Source organism: Canis aureus, chromosome 3 (assembly GCF_053574225.1).
Source record: "Canis aureus isolate CA01 chromosome 3, VMU_Caureus_v.1.0, whole genome shotgun sequence".
Lineage (NCBI taxonomy): Eukaryota > Metazoa > Chordata > Mammalia > Carnivora > Canidae > Canis > Canis aureus.
Window position 1 is genome coordinate 32557864 of NC_135613.1, and position 22556 is coordinate 32580419.

General features: G+C 55.9%; 2 protein-coding genes and 1 long non-coding RNA gene across 4 annotated transcripts; 2 read left to right on the forward strand and 1 right to left on the reverse strand.

The window, feature by feature from the left end:
* The first annotated feature begins 10 nt into the window (after positions 1–10).
* Positions 11–13685, forward strand: UBE2J2 (ubiquitin conjugating enzyme E2 J2). Of its 2 annotated transcripts, none has more exons than XM_077891708.1 (7): positions 11–175; positions 4321–4451; positions 6953–6993; positions 11770–11872; positions 11951–12089; positions 12423–12503; positions 13030–13685. In XM_077891708.1, exons 2-7 carry the CDS (start codon positions 4321–4323, stop codon positions 13312–13314), a joined length of 780 nt encoding a protein of 259 aa, XP_077747834.1. In that variant the 5' UTR covers positions 11–175; the 3' UTR covers positions 13315–13685. The 2 variants fall into 2 exon arrangements, with proteins under 2 accessions (XP_077747834.1, XP_077747835.1); XM_077891709.1 differs by lacking the exon at positions 11–175 and adding an exon at positions 273–455.
* On the reverse strand, positions 13098–20580 carry LOC144310570 (uncharacterized). Its single transcript, XR_013376261.1, has 2 exons — positions 20290–20580; positions 13098–15078 (listed from the first exon to the last, which is right to left on the reverse strand). It is a non-coding gene; the product is annotated as an uncharacterized LOC144310570 (long non-coding RNA).
* Positions 16962–21941, forward strand: C1QTNF12 (C1q and TNF related 12). The gene is made up of 8 exons (XM_077891707.1): positions 16962–17682; positions 19905–20021; positions 20101–20212; positions 20305–20456; positions 20906–21014; positions 21194–21284; positions 21474–21552; positions 21744–21941. Exons 1-8 carry the CDS (start codon positions 17164–17166, stop codon positions 21840–21842), a joined length of 1278 nt encoding a protein of 425 aa, XP_077747833.1. The 5' UTR covers positions 16962–17163; the 3' UTR covers positions 21843–21941.
* Positions 21942–22556: the final 615 nt, after the last annotated feature.

A 22556-nucleotide genomic window follows, 5' to 3' on the forward strand; every position in this document is an offset into this window, starting at 1 on the left:
CGGGGCTCAGCCTCCCCCGCCCGGGGAACGGCCATCTTGCAAGCTGAGGCGGTGGCGGCGCTGCGGTGGTGCGGTGGCCTCGGTCCCGGCGCGGTGAGGCTCTTCCTTCCCTGCTCCGGCCTCGACCACGGCGAGCCTGAGCGCGGCGGCGGCCCACGCGCGGCGACGGGGAGAGGTGAGCGCGCGCCCGCCCCGCCAGAGCCGGTTCGCGCGGAGGGCACGGGGCCGCTGCCAGGCTCGTCTCCGCCCGCCCCGCCGCTCGAGCGGCCCTGGCCTGGAGCCTCCGTGCGCGGAACCGGAGGTCGGTTACGGCGGGGCGCCCGGGGCTCCGGGCCGGGGTGCTCCTCCGGCCAGCGTGGGGGTGAGGTTGGCCCCGCGGCTGGGGCTCCTGCGGAGAGGCCTCGGGCTAGTGGCGCGCTTGCGGGCACCTCCAGGACGAGCCGGCGTAGATCTTGGTGTGTAAATGTCCTCGGAGTCGGGGGGGGGGGGGCGCTGCTCCTGAGCCCGCCGCCGCCTCAGGCCCGGCGGCTCGTTCCCTGAATCCCGGCAGGTGTGAGTGTGCCCGGGGCGAGGCCTGTTGGGCCAACAGCCGACAGAAGATTCAGGTGGTTGGGGTGGGAAGCCGCAGTCGGTGGCCCCGCTTGGGCCCCGGGCCGCGCTCCAGCACTGAGGGCGCTTGCACCCTCTCCACGTCCGGCCACATGTGCACTTCTAGCTCTTTTTCCAGCCGGTACCACTAGCTGGTCTGTATTTAATCCCACTGTGGTCCCCGGCCTCTTTCAGGCCTGGCGTAGAGCTGGTAGAGAGGCAGTGCCGCAGCCTGGGGGGAGTAGCGCTAGTAGGTGCACAGGAACTCCCCCGGCAGAGGAGCGGGCTGCTCTTTCCATTCCCAGTGAGGGGAACTTGGTGTAGTCTAGCTTTGGTAGAAAGAGGCCTCGTTGAAAAACCTGCGGTGTCCGTCAGGCAGGGTCGGATCATGGTGCCTAGGACTTGCAGTTGGTCATCGGCACTGTTTGGAGGTGTTGACCTCTGTGGCAGCTCCCTGCTCAGGCAGGTGCACCAATGGTGATGGGGACGCCTCCATCAGCCCCGGGAGTCTGTCCAGACTGTGAAGCAATCCTGGTGGAGAAAGGAGAAACTTCCGTGAAAGTCGTGGGCTTGAGTGTGTCACGTGCCCAGGTGACTGGTCAGGCCAAGGTCTCTTGCCACACTGTCACTGAGTTACGCTTACATGGAGAAGGAGAGATGTGTGGAGAGAAAAGGAGCAGGGTGAATGGATGCTGGACCCATGACAAGTGTGTCGATGGGAAGCTGAAGGGGCTCCTGCCCTGGGATGTTGGTTCAGGCTATTTTCTTTCAGTTTCTCTATGTGAAAATTGGTTATTCATGCTGTTTGTTTGTTTTAAATGTCTGCACTCTATTTCTTTCAGACTCCTACTCTGTGTGCCCTGTCTGTGGGGATTTGCAGGAACTTGAGACCTGCTTCATAGTGTGTGTAGATGCTGTGGACTGGAGAGGCTGTGGGGCCCTGAGTGAGGCAAAGGAGAGGTCGGTGGGGAGCCCTTTCTTTTTTATGAACTGAGTAGTTGATCATGAATGTGATTTTAAAGATCATGCCTTTGGGAGTAAGAAGGAGAGAGAAGTTTGTGACTGACCAGGCAGGATCCCTTTAGTTTTGTGCAGCTGTCCAGTAACCTTCATTAAGCATACATAGTGGTATGTGCAAACATAGTGGTGTTTGAATTATCCACTGAATTGTTTTACATATGGCAGAGTGTTAACCTCACGGTGACCATTTAAAAGAAACTAAACAAGTCTGGTGTAGTGGTTCTGCTTTTGGGTTGTTGCTGTGTTATTAGGTATTGTTCCCAGGTGAGCCACCTGGCCCACTTGGCTTGGCCAGGAGCTTGGGGGCAGTACTGTGCGGGAAAGCACTCCCTTCTCAGGCTGTTCACAGCCTGTTCCTGCTGTGAGTTCACCAGCATCTCTGCGGGGCCTGGCAGGCACCTGCGTGGTGTGGAGCTGGATAGCAAGGAGGCTGGTGGAGGCATTTGACTAGGGAAATCGGGGAGGCTTTTGAGGGACTTCACTTTTGAGTTGGGCCAGAAAAGGCCTAAGTGATTTTTCTGCCTGTAGAAACCAGGTTGAGAAGCAGCTGTATGGTTAGGATAAGGAGGGGTTTTGAGAGTTGGGAACTAGGAGGACTAGCTGGGACTCCTGTGTCGAGGGCTTAGAGGCAGGGGGAGGTGTTGAAGTTTATTTGCTTGGTTATGGGGGAATCTTGAAATGCTGTGATCAGAACTGTGGCTGGAAAAAGTTAATCTGACTGAAGTATACAGGATGGACAGAAATGGGGCCTGACTAGAAACTAGGAGGCCAGTTGGAAGGCTGTTGTGATGGTTAATGGGAGAAGTAGTGAGACCCTGCATTAGGGTAAGTGGAGTGGGAACGGGAGGAGGAGGGGAACAGAGGCTCTGAAACTTAGGGGCCCCAAAGAAGTGCGCTGGGCAGTGGTGTGCGGAGGACTGCTCTGCAGGCCCTGGGGTGTAGAGTAAGCACGCTGAGTCCTGGTTGTCATTTAAGGGTTTAGTGCTCTGAGGGCACGAGTCCGCAGACCTCTGACCTGATGGAGCAGAGGGAGCTGTGGCTGTTGCTAGGGAAATGAGCACGCAGAGGCTCTGAGGTGGAGATGAGGAGAGGCAGGCATCATGGTGGGAGGTGGGGGTGGAGTCACTTCTGGTTTGTGCAGGCCAGAGGTCAGGGTGGAGGTCCTGACCCCTGATGTCCAGTGCTGTGGCAAGATGGGCTAAGATCGCTGAGTGGCAGCGTCAGTAGCATGGAGGAGAGCAGGACAGGTATGGCTCCAATCTGCCACCACTGTAGCCTGGAAGCTCCTTTCTCCTTTCCATTCCTGCGTACCCCTACGTGTCCTCTGTCTCTATCATATTTTAGACCAGTGACTTTCACACTTTATTTTTAGCAGCAGAACTTTTTTGCCTTGCCATCTTATGGGAAACTTCAGTTTATGTAGCAGTTCGAGTTGGAGCTGTTCTGATGTCTGTGAGGGTGGGACGGTGCTCTATCTTCTCTCTCACCATCCCTCCCCTCTGCCTCTGAGCATAGCTGAAGTGTCCCAGGGCCCCCTGAACCAGGCCACGTTCCTCCTCCTGAGTGAGGCTGTGACCTCGCTCCTGGTCCTTAGCCTTCAGTGCTGTCTTCCTATGCCATCTCATGTCCCACTTGACCTTCGCTGAACTGTCCAAGTGATCTTTTTTCTTCCCTTTTAAAAAAAGATTTTTATTTGTTAACTTATTTGAGAAAGCATGGGTGAGCGTGCATGCATGAGTGGTTGGCAGGGGTTGCAGAGGGAGAGGAAGAAGCAGACTCCCCGCTGAGCAGGGAGTCTGACCTGGGGCTTGATCTCAGGACCCTGGGATCATGAACTGAGCTGAAGGTTAGACGCTTAGCCAGTGGAACCCCCCAGGTGCCCCACGTCCAAGTGATCTAACAGAAAATCTGATCTCCTGTAAGGCTTGGGGCCTAAAAACTTTTTGCTCTGCTGCCTGACTGCCTGGCCTTGCCTCCCTGGCCAGCCTTGTCAATCTCTGCTTATGGTTCTGTGACCCCTTACACACTGGCCCAGCGCTCTTTCCTGGACCCATGATGCAGCTCCTTCTGTGTGGAGGGTACTCCTTTTCCCTCTTCCCAGCATGTGTGTCAGACTTCTGAGCGTCTCCTCTCTCCAGTCTCAGAGAGAGACCCTGTCTCTGCTACTCTGTACCTCCTATCCACTTTTGACCAGTGGTAGATGTGTTGGAAAATGTTTAACAATAGGCTTTTGGTGGCGGTTGGTTTGGGGTGCATCCTAATTTCCGTGGTATAGAAGTTTTGTTTGCACAGAGTTGTAGAGAGATCCCTAGTCACCCAGGAGCACTGGTCCAGGCTGGCTTCTGCAGACCTCTACTTAGAACCCTTTAAATCAGGTTTTTCTCTCCATTTAGGTTCTTTGAGGACAGGAATGAGGCTTTGTGTGTGTGTGTGTGTGTGTGTGTTTAATCTTTGCATCTGATATTACATAAGTGAAGGTTGTGGCAGGGCAGACGGAAAAGGAGAATCTGCAAGTCCTGCAGGCGTCTGAGTGGGTGGGCAAGTCAGGACAACCTGCAGGCCTGGGTTCTGGGTGGCTGGGATTAACCGTGCATGATGATGGGCTGCAGAAATGAAAGCAGAAGTTGTGGGACTGCTGAAGCCATCTGTGGGTGAGGGAAGCAGTGGCATGTCTTTCGTTTCTTTGTAAACAGAAATGTTTGTTTTTCATAGATGAGCAGCAACAGCAATAAAAGAGCTCCAACAACAGCAACCCAGCGGCTGAAACAGGACTATCTCCGAATTAAGAAGGACCCGGTACCTTATATCTGTGCTGAGCCCCTCCCTTCCAATATTCTTGAATGGTAAGGCTCTGCACTGCCATTCACCCCACACTGTCACCTGGTTTCTCTGCTGGCTTGGTTGGGTAGCCTTGGTGCTCCCATCCTGGCATTGGGAAAGGTGTGTTAAACCTTTTCCAGATGCCAGTACACTGATTCCTACAGATATGCCCTGGTTGTGTTCATAATGGCTGTCAGCCTGGGCCATGATGGGGTCTTCCTTAACCCCTGCATGCTGGGGCTGGAGAGAGAGAGTGATGGAGAATACCTTTGGGGTGGGGGTGGGATGCTGGGTCTGCGGGATCCATAGGCGAGGCTCTGGGGTTTGGAGGTCTCACAGTTGTTGATGGGGACACTGCATTTCTAGACTCTCCTCTTGCTCTTTGCCTCTTGGTGCTGTGAAGTAGTTTCTCCTGCCTTGGAGAGTTTGTGACAGAGGGTCAGCGGTCCTAATACTTCAGCACCTGACACTAGCCTGGGCAGCCCTTGGGCTGACATGGCAGGTTCTGTACCTCACAGACACTTATTTTGTAGTGATTCTTTGGTTGTGTTCAAGTGTGGTCTTAGTAGGCTATGTGCTTCTACAGAAATGCTGCCATTATGAGATTTGTTGGTGATTTTGTGGGAAGTAAAGCATAGGGCTGAAATGGTAATAAGCATTTTCTGTTTGAAAGGTATTTTGTGTTTTGATCTTAAAAAGTGTGTTTTAGGGGTGCCTGAGTGGCTCAGTTGGTTAAGTGACTCTTGATCTTAGCTCAGGTCTGGATCTTAGGGTCATGACTTCAAGCCCCATATTGGGCGTGGAGTCCACATCTAAAAAAAGAAAACCGTTTTTTTTTTAAAGTTTTTAATTTTTTTAATTTTTAATTTTTTAAATCCAGAGAACATGGATTTAATTGAGTTACAAAGAAATACTTTTCAGATTGGACAGGTGTGCAGGGATTCTGGATCCACCTCCCTCAGCTTAGAGCCATGGCAAGTGAGGTGGGCCTTGTATGCACGAGGCTTTAGTGTTACAGCAGAACTCTCCCTGCCCCCAAGCAACGAAAACCAAGCATGGCCCCACACACAGGATTGGCAGATGCAGGGATATCCTCATTATCTGGGGAGCCTCTCCCTATCCATGAGTTCAGGTCCCCAGGTTTAGTCATTCACAAGGAGGATCTGCTGCTAAGGTTTATTTAGTACAGTGTAAAAACAGCAAGATCAGCAAATGGAAAAGGCACTGGGGGCAGGGTCCCTAGGATACCAGGCACAAGCTTCCCATCCCCATGGGCACTCACAGGACTTGGTGTGACAACAAAAGTAAGGTATTGTCCACCAGAGAAGCCTGTTAGAGACCTAGGGTGCGGGATTTCCAGTGGGAGCAGGTCATGTAGGCACCTCTGCCTGGCACCTCCCAGTGTTCCAGACTCCCAGGAGGAACGTAGGCTTCCTTTCAGCATGAATCCTATTTTTAGCACCAAGAATTTAGGCTCTGTTGGGGTGGTGAGACCCTCTCCCCAGAACTGGCTGAGGACAGCCACGTCAGGCCTGTTGGACGAGCTCTTCTGCCAGGCTGTGGATGGCCTCTGAGTCAGTGGTGCCCATCCCTTGCTCTGATGCTCAGGCTGCTGGGCTCTCTGTACTCTCTCACTGCCCCTTTGCAGTGTTCTCAAGTTGGGCACTGGAATTGGGAGGTGACAAATTAAGGCCATGTTCCTGGGTGTGTCATGTGCTTGGTTAGCTCTGAGAGTTGTTCCCGGTCGGCCAACATGGGATGGCAGTGTTTTTGGAGTAAAATGTATCAGCTAGCAGATAGGTGATGTATGGTCCACAGCATTAAAATGGTGTTTGTGGGAAGAGGCGTTAGTGTCTGGTCTTGCATTTCTGGTTGGTTCTACTTTCTCTTTTGTGCTTTTCTGTTTTGTTTGAAAATCCTTAAGTCCAAACACTTCTTGACATAGAACTGAAGCTCTTGATTTGCACGGGAAAGTGGTGTCTGGGTGCTGCTTTTTGTCTGAGGCACGTGGGCCCAACCTGGGCTTGGGCTGTGTGTGAGGACTTCTGTGATGGTCATGGGCTGTCCCTGTTCCTCCTGCTGGAGGATAGCTGCTCTGAGGTCATGCCTGGCTCTCCCAGAACCTTGACAGACTGGGGACACAGAGCCCCCCTCCTGTCACCAGCTGCTCCCTGCTTCGCCTACTTCATGATGTTTGGGCATACTGAATGAAGAATGCAAGTTTCCAAGTACACCTCAAGAAAGTATGTGAAATTAACATCAAAAATTTTTCAGGTGACTGCAATGATTAGAGAGGATTTGTTTCTTGCATCTTGGACACAAAAGTACTTTGTGGGAAAACTGGGAGAAACAGTTTCTAAGATTCTGTTACAAAGTGGCTAAACCATCTGTAGTACAAGTTCACCTACTGAATGTTTGTGAATGTCTAGTTTTGGCTGGATCCTACCAACCCCAGCCTTGAAGTGACTCAGAATTTGGAGAATTTGCCATCCCCAGAGCCAGCTGATTTTCTTCTCTCCCTCAGGCACTATGTGGTCCGAGGCCCAGAGATGACCCCTTATGAAGGTAAGTCTTTGAGAGGAACAAGGGGCTATTTGCTATTTGAATATACCTCTCCCATCAAGCCCTTTGTATTTGTGAATTATGCTCTATTTGGGATGTGCATCGGTGAGGTTGGACTTCCTTGGAATCCATCCTGGTGTTTCTCCAAATCCTAGAAGTGTTTGGTGTTGCCATTGTGCTGTCTTCAGGGGCTCTCTGGAACCTCAGAGTTGACCCAGCTACTGACTTCAGTGGGATCAGAGCTGGAAGACAGGCCTTGTGAGCAGTACAGTGCGGCCAGTTTCTCCTAGGGTTTGTTCAGACCAACATGAGTATTGTCAGAGAAAAGATGTGTTTTTTGGGTACTCACTCTGCTGAGCCCTCTGAGCTAAGTGGTGGGCCCCTTTGTGGATGGGGTACTGAGGCTTAGGGAGGATGCAGGATCTGCTCTGGGTCAGCTGGCACCTCTGCTCTCCTAACTGCTGCTGAGGCTGATCTGGTGATGCCACCCAGGGTCCTCTGGTGTCTTACAACGTAGACCTGGGATTAGATCAGCGAGTCGGAGGTCCTCAGGGAGCCTGATGCCAGCTTTAGGGTGTAGGCCAGGTTGGGAGATGAGCCATGGCAGGGCAGGCCCAGGGCAAAGCTGTGGCCAGGTGCGCAGTCCTCACTTTGGGTGACATCTACCTTGACATGGGGGTTTTGCGTAAGATTTCACTGGAAAACAGTCCAGCTGCTGGAGAACATTTGGCATATGTATCACTAGCTTTCTGAGAACTCTTCTTGGGTGCAGGAGTCCCTGTTCTGGGGAAACAGATGCAGAAGCCTGTCTTAGGGTGGGTATGTTAGTATTATGTTGGGGACTCTGAATGCCCAGCCATGGCGTGGGCTTCATGGTCTTGAAGTGAGCTTTCTAGAAATACATCAGAAAACAGGCTTCAGGGATCCCTGGGTGGCGCAGCGGTTTAGCACCTGCCTTTGGCCCAGGGCGCGATCCTGGAGACCCGGGATCGAATCCCACGTCGGGCTCCTGGTGCATGGAGCCTGCTTCTCCCTCTGCCTATGTCTCTGCCTCTCTGTGTGTGTGTGGGTGTGTGTGTGTGAGACTATCATAAATAAATAAAAATTAAAAAAAAACAGGCTTCAGGGCCGTCTGTACAGATCATGTTAAAATGCTTGTTAAGACTACATGTTCTCTCTCACAAGGGGCATTGTGCTGTTTTTTTTTTTTTTTCTTTTAAAGATTTTATTTATTCATTCATGAGAGACACAGAGAGAGAGGGGCAGAGACACAGGCAGAGGGAGAAGCAGGCTCCATGCAGGAAACCTGATATGGGACTTGATCCCGGGTCTCCAGCATCATGCCCTGGGCGGAAGGCTAAACCACTGAGCCACCCAGGGATCTCCTGTGCCTGATTTTTAAGTTTATTTTTTGTAGTTTTAGTATTTTCCAAATAAGTAGTGAACACTTATTAATTTTGTAACCAGGCTTGTTGCTGTGGGAAATGAACCTGGACAGGGTGCAGTTAGCTGGGAGAGGAGAGGGCAGGCCTGGAGTGAAGGTGTGCAGGGCTGGGGGTGCAGGAGAACCCCATTCACCCACACCCTGCCTGCATGGGGTCTCCTGACTTTGCAGAAAGAGGCACTGTGCCCTCTTTCCAGACCTAATGCTGTCATAATGCTTCCTTGTGTCTGGTACTCAATTTCTCTGCTGGTTCTGGTCCTCAGGCTGCCTCAAGATTCCCTTCAGAGACAGAACTTTTCCTGCTGCTGCTGCTCCTCCTTCTCTCTTCCTCTTTCCCCTCCTCTGCCTCTCCTCCTCTCACTGCCCACCTCAGTACCTAATTCTTCCCCTTTGTCTCTGCCCATCCCCTCCTCCACTCTGCAGCCTGCAGCCTTGCCTTCTGCTGACCACTTTGATTCTAGAGGGATCCAAGGGGCAGATCTCAGACCTCAGTGTCTGGGGCTCTGTGGAACTGGATGGTGTTGACTCTAGCTTCCTCCTCACTTGGTGCTCCCCTGACTTCTGGATGTTCTGACTCTTCCTTCTCAGTCTCTCATGGCTCCTCTACCTGTGCATGTCTGGTTGACTCCGCATTGGTTATCCACTGACCCTGTCTTTGCTCTGGACTCCATAGCCAGGTTACTCCTGGTCTGCTCCAGGCACACCGATCCTAACAGCTCAGAAATAGTTTCCTGCTAGTACAAGTGTTGCTAAAGATTCTCCCTTCCTTGATCTATAGATTTTACACAATTCTGTCAAAGTCCTAACAAAGGTTTTTTTTGTAGACATACACAAACTTATTCTAAGATTTTTGTTCTAAAACTTACACGGAAGGGAAGAGAATCTAGAATAGTTAAAACAAGAATAAAGTGGGAGGAGTCTCTCTGCATGATTTTAAGACTTATGTAGCTTCAGTGAGCAGACAGGAGGGAATGTGGGAATGCAGGTCAGTGGAACAGAGTAGAGAACCAGGAACAGTCCAGCACAGCTGTGGCCAATGGAGGTCTCCCCCCACCCCCACTCCCTTATTTGCAAAAGCAGTTCAGTGGAGGAAGTGCGGCACTGACATGCAGCATCATGCTGGGCACTGTTCTCCCTGGCCTCCTTCCAGGGCCATAGTGCTCTCTGTAGTTTCTCTGCCTAGGGCTTTACCAAGGCTGTGCTCGTTGTTCTGTGGACACTTGGAAGGAAGGATGTGGGAGTTGTTGCCATGGGAGACATGCTTCCCTGTGCTCCCTGAGGACTTGACCTCTGGGTGAGGCTCCATCCTCTCAGGTCCCCTGCCTTGCCTCTTCACCTTTTAGGATGTACCTTCCTGGCCCATCTAGTACAGATCCTCCCAGAATTCATCATCTCCCCTTGAAGGTCCTCACCTAAATGGGGAGGAGTGCTTGCTTCTCCAGTTTGCGCTGAGAGGTATTTGCTCCCTGTGTGGTTGCCTGTGCTTGGCTCCTGCACAGAGCCCTTCCCTCGCTGGGAGGTTTTCACCTCACATTCTTCCAGTAGATGACAAGAGGTAGAGTTGCTGGGTCAGTGCAAGTATTGAGAATTCCCTTTTCCTGGCAGGTTTCCTCAGGAGCCTGCAGGTTCACACTCAGGCAATGAGGCGGTGTCTGCCTTCCACTACCCTCCACTGAGCTACACATGGCAGCCATTTCCTATGTAGTACTGAGCCAACTGGTTCAAGTGCACTTTGGCTGTTCCTGCTTCCTCCTGGGAAGAGCACCTGTTTGTATCCCTTGATTATTTTCCAATTTGGGTTTTCTTGTCATTTTGAGTGAGTGTGCCCCAAGAATCATTTATAGTGTTAGTTACTCACTGGTGGACTTGTCTGCCTGTTTGGGTTGGCCTTACAAGGGACACTACTAGCTCATGTCATCCCTCCACTACGGGCAGAGCTTGGGGTAGAAGATAGTACCCATGTGAGGTAGCCAGGGGTCTGGTGGGAAGCCCATATGAGGTGGTGGGGTGGTCCTACCCAAGAGTGGCATTGGAGCAGAGATGTGTGGTGCTTTGGGACTAGTGTGTCCCAATTCTTGAGGTGGGACCACACCAAGGGTGCAGGGGACAGCAGGGAGCCCAGGTGGAGGTCAAGGCAGCTCGTGAAGCCTCACTGAGCAGTCATGCATATGCACATGTCGCTGGGTATCCTGTCAGTGTGTGTTCCACTTAGCCTGCCTGTGGTCTGCCCAAAGGTCTGCATATCCAGCAGGCTCCCAGTGCAGCCCTGAGAGGAGGGTGTGAGGCTTCAGGTAGGTTCAGGACAGCAGGAGTGGGAGGTGAGCGGGTAGGAGTGAAGGCCGTGAGATTAGCAAGGTCTCCCAAAGTGTTGAAGGTGCGGCCAACAGGATTTGCTGATGGAGTTAGGTGTGAAATGGTGGTGGAGACTGGCAGGGAGCTGGGGTGGCAATGAGGCCTCCCAGATTTTAGTCTGAATGGCTAAGAGGGTAGAGTTGCTGTTTGAGGGGAAATAAGTGAAATTCTGTCTTGGACCTATCTGGGCAGTGTTCTCTCTTGGTCCATCCATGGGTTGTACCCCCGTGTCACGGGAGGCTGTGAGAACCCAGAAGTGGGAGTGGTCAGGGGGAGCACCAGAGGAGCCAGTCAGTGGCCAGCACTTAGGGGGGTAGGATGGGGATGGCACCATGCCAGGGTGGGGCTCAAGGAGACAGGGCCAGGGATGCCACAGTGGGGAGGTCTGCTGATGTCAATGTCAGGGTTGAGGACCAGGGTGGGAGGAAGAGCTTGTCAGGGCAGACTTGGACAAGATTCTCCAGGGATGTTCCATAAAGGAGAGTGAGCAACTGTCTGGAGTTGGTGGGAGTGGCAGTCAGAGTTTTGTTTTTTGGTTTATTTAAAGTGGGAGAAATGATAGCAGTTTTGCTAGCTGCTGGATGTAGTTTGGTGGAGGAGAAGAAATGAGTAGTGCAGGAGAGAGCGGGTCTGAAGAGGGGTGACCTCAGCTGACATGCTGTAGAGGAGGGCAGGAGGGGGCCAGCAAGGGACCTGGTGCAGCTTCTCTTCTGATGTTCTACTCTCAGTGAGAGGGCACAGGATGGTTGAGCATTAGTCATGCAGGGCAAGGGCCACTCCTAATTTGTGGTCATGAGCCCCCAGTGAGACCTTCAGCAAGACTCTTGTGTTCCTGGTGGCTAGCAGGTGGGCACAGAGATAGGGGAGACCATGTGGGGTGGGACGCTAGCCTGGAGGCTGGAATGGGGCTAAGTGCAAGGGGTTTGCCCCTACAGGAGTTGTGCTTTGGACTGTAACAAGGCTCCTTCTCTGTTTTGATACAGGTGGCTATTACCACGGAAAACTAGTTTTTCCCAGAGAATTTCCTTTTAAACCTCCTAGTATTTATATGATAACGCCCAATGGAAGATTTAAGTGCAATACGAGGTAAGGCATTTCTGCTTCTCAAGTGTGAGTGTGGTCAGGCTGGGGGTGTGCTATATTGAGTGGGTCCCTCTTTTTCAGGCTGTGTCTTTCCATCACGGATTTCCATCCAGACACGTGGAACCCTGCCTGGTCTGTCTCCACCATACTGACTGGGCTCCTTAGCTTCATGGTGGAGAAAGGCCCCACCCTGGGCAGCATAGAGACGTCGGACTTCACGGTGAGGGCTGGAGAGCATGGTTGCATGTTGGCAGTTCCTTTCAGCAGTGGGAAGGGTGGGCCGAGCTTCCTCTGGGGTCTTGGGAGGGGCAGGCAGTCCTTGTGAACTGGTTTTTATTTCCCCAGTGTTTAAGTAGGAATCAAGTCTAATGTTACTAATTGATGGTACTGGTAAGATAAGCCTTAATAAGACTAAATTAGTTTGTTGTGAAGAGAAAGCTTATTGAGTGCTCTCAACGATAGGATAGCAGCTTTTGAGGATAAAATAGTCTTTAGGATTCAGAAGAATTGAAATTAGTTTTTGGGCTGATATTTCTATTCTCTTTTTTCCTAGAAAAGACAACTGGCTGCACAAAGTTTAACATTTAATTTGAAAGACAAAGTTTTTTGTGAATTATTCCCTGAAGTCGTGGAGGTAAGGAACAGAAGCGAGCAGTCTTGCTCCCTCCATGTTGGAAGCACTTTCAGATTCAAATCTTCCAGAGAGAAGACAGTGCTCTTGTGTGTCCCTGTGCTGCAGATGCTCAGCACAGAGTGCACCTGTGCCCATATGCATGTGTGTGGGGCTGACTGGTGTGGGCAGCCTAGGCCCCTCCTCAAGGTGCTCAGGGGCTGGGAGGACTTGGATGTCAGGGCCTGGAGCGCCTCAGGTGGACTGCATGCTATGGGGGACTGGCATGGACCCTGCTCTTGGTCTGGGGCCAGGGGGCTGCCCTAAGGTGCAAGCCATGGTGATCCCATGTCACTTGGGCCCACTCTGTCAAGGGCCGGGGAGGTGCAGGTTTGGTGATTGTGACAGGTCTCTGTACAAGCAGCAGTCCCCACCTCTGAGAGTGGCTGTTGGGATTGAGCACATGCTCCTGGTGGATCTTGGGACTCTTCCTAGTCCTGAAGGAACTTGTTAGTTTAGACCAATCCCTGTTTCTCTGTTTTTATTTTAGGAAATCAAACAAAAACAGAAAGCCCAAGACGAACTCAGTAGCCGACCCCAGGCTCTCCCCTTACCAGATGTGGTTCCAGATGGGGAAACACACCATGGTCAGAATGGGCTTCAGCTCCTCAATGGGCATGCACCAGGGGCTGGGCCGCACCTTGCAGGGCTCCAGCAGGCCAACCGGCACCACGGACTCCTGGGCGGCGCCCTGGCGAACTTGTTTGTTATAGTTGGGTTTGCAGCCTTTGCCTACACGGTCAAGTATGTGCTGAGAAGCATAGCGCAGGAGTGAGCCATATGCCGTGGCCAGCAGAAGTGATCAAAAACGAGGGACACTGGGCCCAAGCTTGCCATGGGCTGGCTGGACGTGCCGCCGAGCGCAGGGTGGACCTGCCTGACTCCTGGGGTTAGCTTTTTAAAAAACCTTGAAAAGGAAAACAAAACCAAAGTGTGTAATTTGGATTTAGAGGAGATGCAAGATCCTCAGCTCCCTGACCTCGCTCTGGGGTCTGTTGGGGACCATGGAGCTTGGGTGTCGAGGAGGGGCTTCACGCTTTGGTTTTATAGCTTATCTCCTGTATCGTCTTTTGGACCTGTTTTAGTAAACCTGTTTTTCATTTTATTAGATTTGGTCACTTACAAATACAAAACTCGATTATCACATATTCTGCGTGCATTCTTGGTCCACTGGAGCCCTGGCTCACCAGGCAGGGGCAGTTCCCACAGCTGCACCCAGTTGGCAGGGACAGGGGGCCCGCCATGGGGCCCAAGGGGGGCCAAGGACAGACACAGGCGGGGTCCGGGAGATGTGGTGTTCAGCCTCAGCATTTGAAATGTGCTTGTGTCCGCTTGGGAAGAAGCGGTCCCTCCTAGGAACGTGGTTCTTCATTTTGCTGAGGTTGAAGTTCAGCATCTGCTTGCTGGCTGGCCACAAGGTGGCATCCTTCCCCTGAAGAGCCACCTTGTCCTGTGTGATCCTGAGGTGGTTTTCCCTCTCCCCACTTCCCTCCACAGCCCTGCCAGGCAGGGTCCCCCACTGCCACCTCTGGCTTCCCAGATGCTGTAGGCGGATGCCCTTCATGCCCACAGGAAGGTCCCGGCAGCCCTGTGGGGGGTCAGCACCTGACAGGCAGGTTCTGTGCACCTTGGGGCTCCCTCACCCTTGGTCCAGATCTGTGGTTCACCCTGTAGATGGGCTCACACGTTCCTTTTCGCAGCTGATCCATCCATGTCCAGTATGGGCTCTTCCCTAGAAGACCCCACACGGCTCGGGCATCACAGGAAGTGACGGGCCGGTGGGCTGTATACGGCTCCCATCAAGCCCCTGGCTGATGATTTCACTTGCACATCATTTGAAAGTGGTGTGTGTGCGAGTCCCAGGCTGAGGTGCTCTGATCTCACTCCAGGGCCATAGGGCTTCAAGTACAGCCATGCACTTGTACGTCTTCAACATTCTTTGGTTTTTGATCAGTTTATTTAAAATTGCTCTATAATTTACCACTGTGTGTATTTAACTCACTCTTGTGAACAACATCTTCCATTATATCTTTGTTCCTGAATGCTGTGCTTTGTCTCTATTGGAAACCCATGTCCGTCTCAGGCGGTTGACAGGCTAGCCTGTGGGCTGGCCAGCAGCATGGCCTGTGACGGGCTGGAGCTACTGTGCAGTGTGGAGGCGCCTCGTGATGAGCTGTGGGCCCTGGGGCAGTGCCACACTGCCGTGCTGGTCCAGGCCTTGCCTCAGTCCACGGCTGGTATCTGACCCAAACACTTAGTGTTTCCTGCGGTTTTCAAGAGGCAGATTACTTAGCAAATATTTTACTTAATGTGGGTTTTCTCGCCGTATGTGAAATCTCAACTATTAAAAACTCTTTGTCAGCGGTAGAAATAGATCCGTGCTGTACAGAGCATTCACCCAGTGTCCAAGGTGGCGTGCTATCTGAAGTGACCCGAGGTAAAAGATGACCTTGGGGTGCCTGGCTGGCCCAGTTGGAAGAGCAGGCGACTCTTCATCTCGTGGTTGTGGGTTTGAGCCCCACGTTGGGTGTAGAGATTGCTTAAAATAAATAAAAGTGAAAAAAAGTTAAATGAGCTTGTTGTTTGGGTCTGTATGTCTGACCCCATGATGTCCCCACTGCTGTCCCTGGAGGGGTTCCTGGTGGAGGGCAGTTGGGCCTCTTCAGGCCACCACCACCCGTGGAACATGTGTGCCCCAGTAGTTGGCCCAGGTGAACCCCTGGATGCAGGCCTCTGCTGAAACTGATGCTGCATGGACCCAGGAGAAGCAGTCCTGGAGGCATGGGACATGGTCTTGGCCAAAGGTCTCCACAGCATTTCTGCCCCACGAAGCTTCCCCAGGCTCAAGTCTGAGACCTGAAGGTGCAAATGCAGCTGTGTGGTCTGGGTCTGAGCCTGCAGTGGCCCCCTCTGTGCCCGGGGCATCGTGGGGGCAGGCTGCTGTGGGAATGATGCCCTGGGTTGTGGCTGTGGGTATGGAGGACCGGCCGCTGCCTTGAACCCTCCTCAGGGCCAGTTGGTATCTGCAACAGCAGGGCGGGGAGCACTGGAGAACAGGGTCTCCTTGGTGGTTTCCAAGCAGCTCCTGTGCTCACGGTGCTGGGCCCCAGGAGGACCCATGGGATGTCGGGGAGGGGCCACTGACGCTGAGCCCCGGGGGGGCAGCATCCCCTGCAAAGCATGGACTGAGACTCAGGAACCAATGGGCCAGGGGACTGGCTCCTGCTTCCTGCTTATTGTCCAGGTGGCTGGGGTGAGCAGGGTTTGGGCGTGCAGGTCATATTTAGGCTTCCAGGCGGGCAGGGCAAAAGTGGGTCCTCTGCATTGTGGCACCCTTCACGACCCAGGCGTTGAGAGCTGGCTTACCAGCTGGACACCCAGAAGGGCCAAGGCTTCAACAGCAAGTGCAGGGTTCACCATCACTGGCCTGTGAGGTGACCACCTCTCCCTGACCCTGGAGACACGCTCCTCACATCTTCCCACCAGGCTTGTCTGTGGGGCAGCTCTGCCTCTACTTGCCAACTGTGGACGTGGTCTGGGGCTGGGGTCTGCTTTCATCATTCCTAGCAGACATCTGGAAATTGAAGAGTGCCCAGGGGACCCTTACACTGCCACCAGGACCAGTGTGCTCTGCCTTCCTCTAGGCTAGACTGCGAGCAGTGGCTCCCACGGGGGCTAGCCTTGGCCATTCCAAGTCTCATCTGCCGAGGGGCAGCTGTGGGCCCACTTGGGCCCCTGCCATGTGGCCAATGAGTCTGCCAGGCTTTGTTGGCTTGAGCTGGCCCCGGCCATCCTGTTGCCTGCAGTGTGGAGGTGGTTAAGGAAGGCCCTAACTCTTCCTGGGACCCGCTCACTGTTTCTCAGGTCCAGCTGGGGGGAATCTTGTGCTCCCTCTCCTCGGGCTGGAAACAGCTACCCAGGCAGGGCTCACCCTTGTGCTGAGCTCCAGAGCTCAAGGCCTGGGGACTCCTCTCCCTTTCCCCTGCTGGCTCAGGATAGCAGGAAGCCAAGAGACCTGGCTAGGTGAGGGCACTCCCCAGCGTTGCTTTTGTGCCCCAAGAAAAGGGGAGAGGAGGACTCCAGCAACTTTGGCCAGGCCACCCACCATTCCTTTCTACAGGGTCAGTCCTTCCCCTGGGTAGCCATGCTTGCCCCTAGTGGAGAGCCAGTGCCCAGGGTCACCTAGGCCAGGGCAAGGCTGGGAGACCAGTAGGTCAGCTGTCCTGCTTCCTGGGTCCTGCCTTTCTCAGGAGCTGGGTCTGAATTGGCCTCTAGGCATCACCAGGGCCTGGGGGTGGGGTGGGGGGACCTGTGTCAGAGGGAGGGGACCCCGAGTGAGGTAGGTCATACATAGGAAGGGCAGCTGGGGCTGTTGGTCCCATGGGAGTTTGTCACTACCCTTGGGCTGCCTGGGCCACCACCCTGAAGGGGTTGGATGTGAGGTGCCAGGAGCTTAGCTGGGAGACGGGTGGAGTGAATTCGCCTTAACAGTTTACAGGGTGAGATGACCCTCCTGGGGAAGGGTGGGAGCTGTTTCCGAAAGTAGGGAGTGCCTGGGGGAGGTGCAGCCCCTGAAGCAGCCTGACACCCCGTCCACGCCCCCAGGCTGGCAGATCAGCAGAGCATGAGCCCTCCCCCTTGGAGCTTTGGGGAGGAGGGGAGGGTTTATCTCTCAGCGCGCTCTCGGGCAGCCAGGGCACTGCGTGTGAGGGGAGGCGGCGGCAGCGGCCCTGGCCCTCTGGCCCTCTGGCCCTCTGGAGCAGGAGCACGTCTTCACCTGCTGTGTCCCGTGTCGTCTGCCCATCCTGGTGTTCGCCCTGCCTGCACATGCAGCGGGGGAAGCCAGGCGGCCCCTGGGCTCGTGTCCCCACATGTGGGCTTTGAGTGCCAGCTGCACTGCCGCCCCCATGAGCACACCTGGGTGTCCCTCCTCACAGCGCTGAGCCACCACCAAGGTCTGGAGCCACCAGGCGCCATGCACTGGGTTTGCGCAGCCGCTGTCGTGGCCCTCCTCTGGCTGCAGCTTATGCTCTTTGGGGGTGTTGGGGCGCGGCGGGAACCCAAGAGGCCACGGCAGCCCAGCCAGCGCACTGAGCCCACCGCCACCACATCCAACCGCGAGGGGCTGCTGGGCTCCCCCAAGGTACGTGTGGGCTGGTTGCATGTGGGTACGGGTGTGCATGCACTTGTAAGCTTCAGGGGGCCCCTGGTTCTCAGCTGTCCCCCTACTTGCAGTCTCTGCCCTGTCTGGCTCTCCAGGTCTCTCCATCCTGTCTTGGTGGAGTGGGGCTTTGGGCAGGATTTGCAGCAGCTGGTCTTGGAGCAGCCACTGGGTGCCCCCCACACCCCTAGCTAGGGGAAGGGGAGGGGGAAGGAGGCCTTCCCAGAGGGGCTGCACTGAACCCTCTGAAGCTCCAGGTCCTACCTGCTTCTAGCAGTCTGCTGCCATTCCGTGTAGCTGCTAATTCAGGAATGGGTGGGGGGAGCTCTAGACCCTTGTTGGGGATCCAGGTACCCCTCAACTTGAGTGGCCTGAGAGGCCGAGGTTAGCCTGGACTCTGTGCTTCCTGGAGGTCCTTGCCCTGACTGCCACTGTGTAGTGAGCACCCCAGATGGTCTCTGGCCTCAGTCTGCCCCTGGGTTCCCCTCCACCCTCTCGGGCCAAGTCTCTCCAGAGTAGGTCTTGGAGCCAACCCCAGCAGCACAGGCCTGGTGGCTTCGTGCAGCTGCCCACCTGGGAGCCGAGGCCTGGAAAGGGAGAGGCAGATGCTGAGGCAGGTCCCCCACCCCCTAGGCCCTCACGCCTTTGATCCTGGCCTCCCACCTCCTAAGGGCGTCTCTGTGGCGGCCAGCCTGGCTGCTCTCAGCCCACGCGCCCGTTGGAGCCTGAGGCCCCATTTTCCAGATGGGCAGGCTGAGGAGAGGGAGTCTTTGGGCCAGCCAGAGCCAAGTGGGCTACTAGCAGCTTCTGGGGGCAGGCATCGGTTAGTCTGGGGACAAGCAGGCAAATCTCTATTCCAGGAGTGGTTTCATGCGGTGGGGGGAAGGGGGGGCCGGGGACTGCACTGTGACATGTGCTCCAGACACTGGGACCCCTGGTGTCCGTGGGGTGGGGGGGCGGGGGGCTGCCATAGGACATGTGCCCCGACACCGGGAGTCCTGTTCTTCCTGCTAGCTGTGGGCTCATCTCCGACCTGCCCTTGCACCTGTGGCCCTTGGCTCCTAGACCACTAATGGACTTGTCTGTCAAGGCTCCTGCGTTCCTCATTTGTGGCCCGGGGTGGATGGCAGGCAGGGGGTCAGGCAGGTATCAGATATGTGAGGAGCCGGGATATTCAAACGTTCTTGGCTTCTCTCTCCTCTCTGGGTGGGGCCCAGATCAGGGTTGGGAGGCACCCCCCCTGCCTGCCCCTCCCACACCCCACCCTGGGATAGAGGCCTGTCTGGGGGTATACTGGGAAGCCCCGGCCGTCCTAGAAACCTGGCTCGTACTGTGGGAGGGATTGAGGGCTGACTGCCAGGCTGGACCCCTGAGTCGGGGCCTCTCAGTCCGCCCTGCCGGGACAGCTCTCTGAGGGCGGCCGTGCTGGTGGCTCTCTCAGCCGTTTTGTGAGTGTCCTGTGGGAGCCTGGCCTGCAGCCTTCCTCAGAGAAGGCAGATTGTCCCCAGCCCATGCCCCCTTCCTTAGGGTGAGGTTCTCCTTTGACTTTGGGGTTTAGGGTGCTCCTGCCTGTCCTGCCAGCTCTAGGCAGAAACTGGGCCGAGGAGAGGGTGATTGAAGGGTGGAGGGGGACATGGTATTGGGCAGCTTGCTCTGCCCCTCCCAGCCAGGGGCCCTCCCTGTGGCCTGAGGAGCAGGGCTGGCGGGAGGGCCAAGGCTGCCAGCTCTCACACCTGATGCCCAGCACAAAGCCGGGCCTGGGTCTCTCCTCTCCCCGGCTTGGGTGTCTCTGAGGCTCTTGAGAAGCCTCCCAGGAAACTTGCTTCTGCTCTTTACTGTGCCCCCAGCCAGGGCAGGTCCCTGTTGGGACTTGCGGGGTTGCCCCCGGTGTGCATGGGTGTGCCTGTCTGCTCGGGAACTCAGCATGGTGGGAGGGGACATGGTCGCTCCAGTACAGAACCCAAACCAAGGTCCTTGGATGGCAGGTCCTGGCTTCCACAAAGGACCTAAGCCCTTGCCCTGTGTGTCCTGGTCTTGGTCCCCAGGGGTAGCCTGCAGTGCCCTGTTGCCATGTTTCTCGTGAGTGTTCTAAGTCCTGCCTGGGCCCTGAGGTTCCCCACTCTCCGCTGAGGGCAGTAGGGCAGGGCTCATCGGGGCCCAGTAGCCGGAACACTAGCCCTGTCCCCTGTCCCCTGTTCCTGCAGCCACCCGAGGCCCTGGGGTCTGAGTTCTCAGATGCACACATGACATGGCTGAACTTCGTCCGGCGGCCAGATGACGTGGCCTCAAAGAAACGGTGCCGGGGCCGGGACCAGAAGTCGGTGAGCCCCAGGGTCTGCACCCAGGGTAGGGGTGGCTGTGGTCCCACTGGGGCCCTCACTTCCTCCTGCCTCCCTCCAGCGAGGTCTCTCTGGACCCCCCGGGCCCCCCGGGCCCCCGGGGCCCCCAGGACCTCCCGGGGCTGCAATCACCCAGGAGGCCCTGCTGCGAGAGTTTCAGGAGATGCTGAAAGGTGAGACCCCTGTCCCAGACTCTTGCCGCCTAGGCCTTGGGGGTGATTCCACCCTGGTCCCAAGATGCTGTCCTCACCCTTTCCCCCACCAGAGGCTACCGAGCGCCGGTTCTTGGGGCTGTTGGGCTCATTGCTGCCCGAGGGGACAGGTCGGCAGCTGGTGGCAGAGGCCTTCCACTGTGTACTGAAGGGCCCCATGGTGGTGGAGGAGAAGACGCTGGTAGAACTGCATGGCTTCCAGGCCGTGAGTGGGCGTGGGGATGAGCCCTGGTGTCCTGGGGGCGTCTGCTGGAGGCCCTCCTCACCTGCCAGCAGGGGAAGTGGGAGTGGGCAAGGTGCTGAGTAGGCTCCCCACTGCTGGGCAGGGTTCACAGTTGGCCTGGGGTGGCCACCCAGCACAGACACACAGGGGGCACCTGGGGGAGGTCATCTGGGTCAGGGTTAGCAGGTCCTGTGTGCCACAAATATAGATGGGGTGCAAGGTGCTCAGGAGCCAGGATGCCCTCTCTGGTGAGGGCTCTGGAGGGTTCATCCATCCCTTAGGGCCAGGAGCCCGTGACCCTCTGCCCTTGTCCTGCCCACCTGGGGTCTGCTTGGGGTGGCGGCTGTTGGTCACAGACGCCTCCCCCAGGGTGGATGTGCGAGATGAGGGCCCAGGCCCTGTAGCCGGCTGTTCACCTGCTATCCCTCTAGCCCGCTGCCCAGGGCGCCTTCCTGCGGGGGTCTGGCTTGAGCCTGGCCTCCGGCCGGTTCACAGCTCCAATGACTGCCATCTTCCAGTTTTCTGCCAGCCTGCATGTGGGTGAGTGGGGGCCTGGGTCCCCTTGCAGATCCCACTGGGGGGGATTGCTTGGGGCCCACCTGCTCACAGCCTTCAGCTGCTCCTGGGCCTGTACTTGGTGGTGTGCCCCAGGGCCTGGCCCCTGCCCCCTCTGCTCTGTGCTCCCTGGGGGCTGCTGCAGGCTAGGCCTGTCTCCACAGACCACAGGGAGATGCAGGGCAGGATGCGACTGCGGGCTCGGGACACAGTACGGGTGCTCGTCTGCATCGAGTCCCTCTGTCACCGACACGCGTGAGTCTTGTCTTCCTTGGGGGCATCCTTGATGCTATGGGGGCTGCAGGGGTGGTGCCCAGGGCTGGACTGTCCCACCCGTAGACAGGGAAGGGGCTACTCCAAACACAGAGCTGCCTGTGAACCTGGTGGGGTCCTGGCCTCACAGGCAGCGGTACCCTCACCCCTACCCTGGGGCACTGTCTCCAGGTCCCTGGTGGCCATCTCAGGCCTGGAGAGCCATGCCAGGGTCTTCACCCTGCATGTGGAGGGGCTGCTGCAGCTGCAGGTGAGGCCGTGGGCTGGGTTGCTGAGCAGGGCTCCTAGGACTGGAGTCTCGGGCCTGCACTGCCCAGTGCAGAGTGGATAGACCCTGGGGGTGGCTGCTGCCTGGTGGGGCTCGAGCTTCATTCGTCCAGATGCTGCCCCCTGGGCAGGTGGGGACTGTGGGTGGTGATGTCCAATGTGGGGTGTCTACAGGCTGGACAGTATGCCTCCGTCTTTGTGGACAATGGCTCCGGGACAAGCCTCACCATCCAGAGTGGCTCCAGCTTCTCCGGCCTTCTCCTGGGCACGTGAGGGCCATGCCAGGGGCTGGAAGTGTGACTGTCCCTCCTGTCCTCACTGTTTACTGTGTTGACTGTTAAACCTATGCTCACAGCAATAAAGAGCTTTCAGCCCCCCTGTCACCTAGTCACTGTGTCATCATAGGGGTGGGGTGGGGGTATGGCCCTGGAAGGACTAGTGGCCTCATGTCCAGTCTTGAGGGCAGCAGCCTATGACACCTGTGGGGCCAGGGGCCCAGAGTCTCTCATCCTGGGGCACTGGAAGTCCTCAAGGTTGGTGAGTCAGATGGCGGCCAGACACCCCATTCTGTGCCTGTCTGGGGTGCAGAGGGCAAGGTGGGGAGCTCTTGGGAAGGCCTTGTCCTGGGGGGGGGGTGCAGGCTGCCAATGCCACATGTGACCCAGAAGGCGTTCCTGCCCACCCCCAGCTGAGCTGAGTGCTCATGAGTGGGGCAGGGCCCGGGGCTGTCCGCTCCTAGGCTGGGAGGGCACCTTACCGCACCCCGCTTCACCTTGGTGGCTGCCACACCGGGCAGCCGCAGACCCCAGGCGGGGTGACTGAGTCCGGCCTGCAGGTTCTGTGTGTACTTGGAGCCCCCAACCCCCACCCTGTTTTGGCTCCAGCAAACCCAGACCAAAGAATGTAAATTGGTGTTGGGATGACCGGGCCTCTGCAGAGCTGCCGAGATACCATCTTGGGTTGGCACCTGGGCCCTCGGCAGATGCC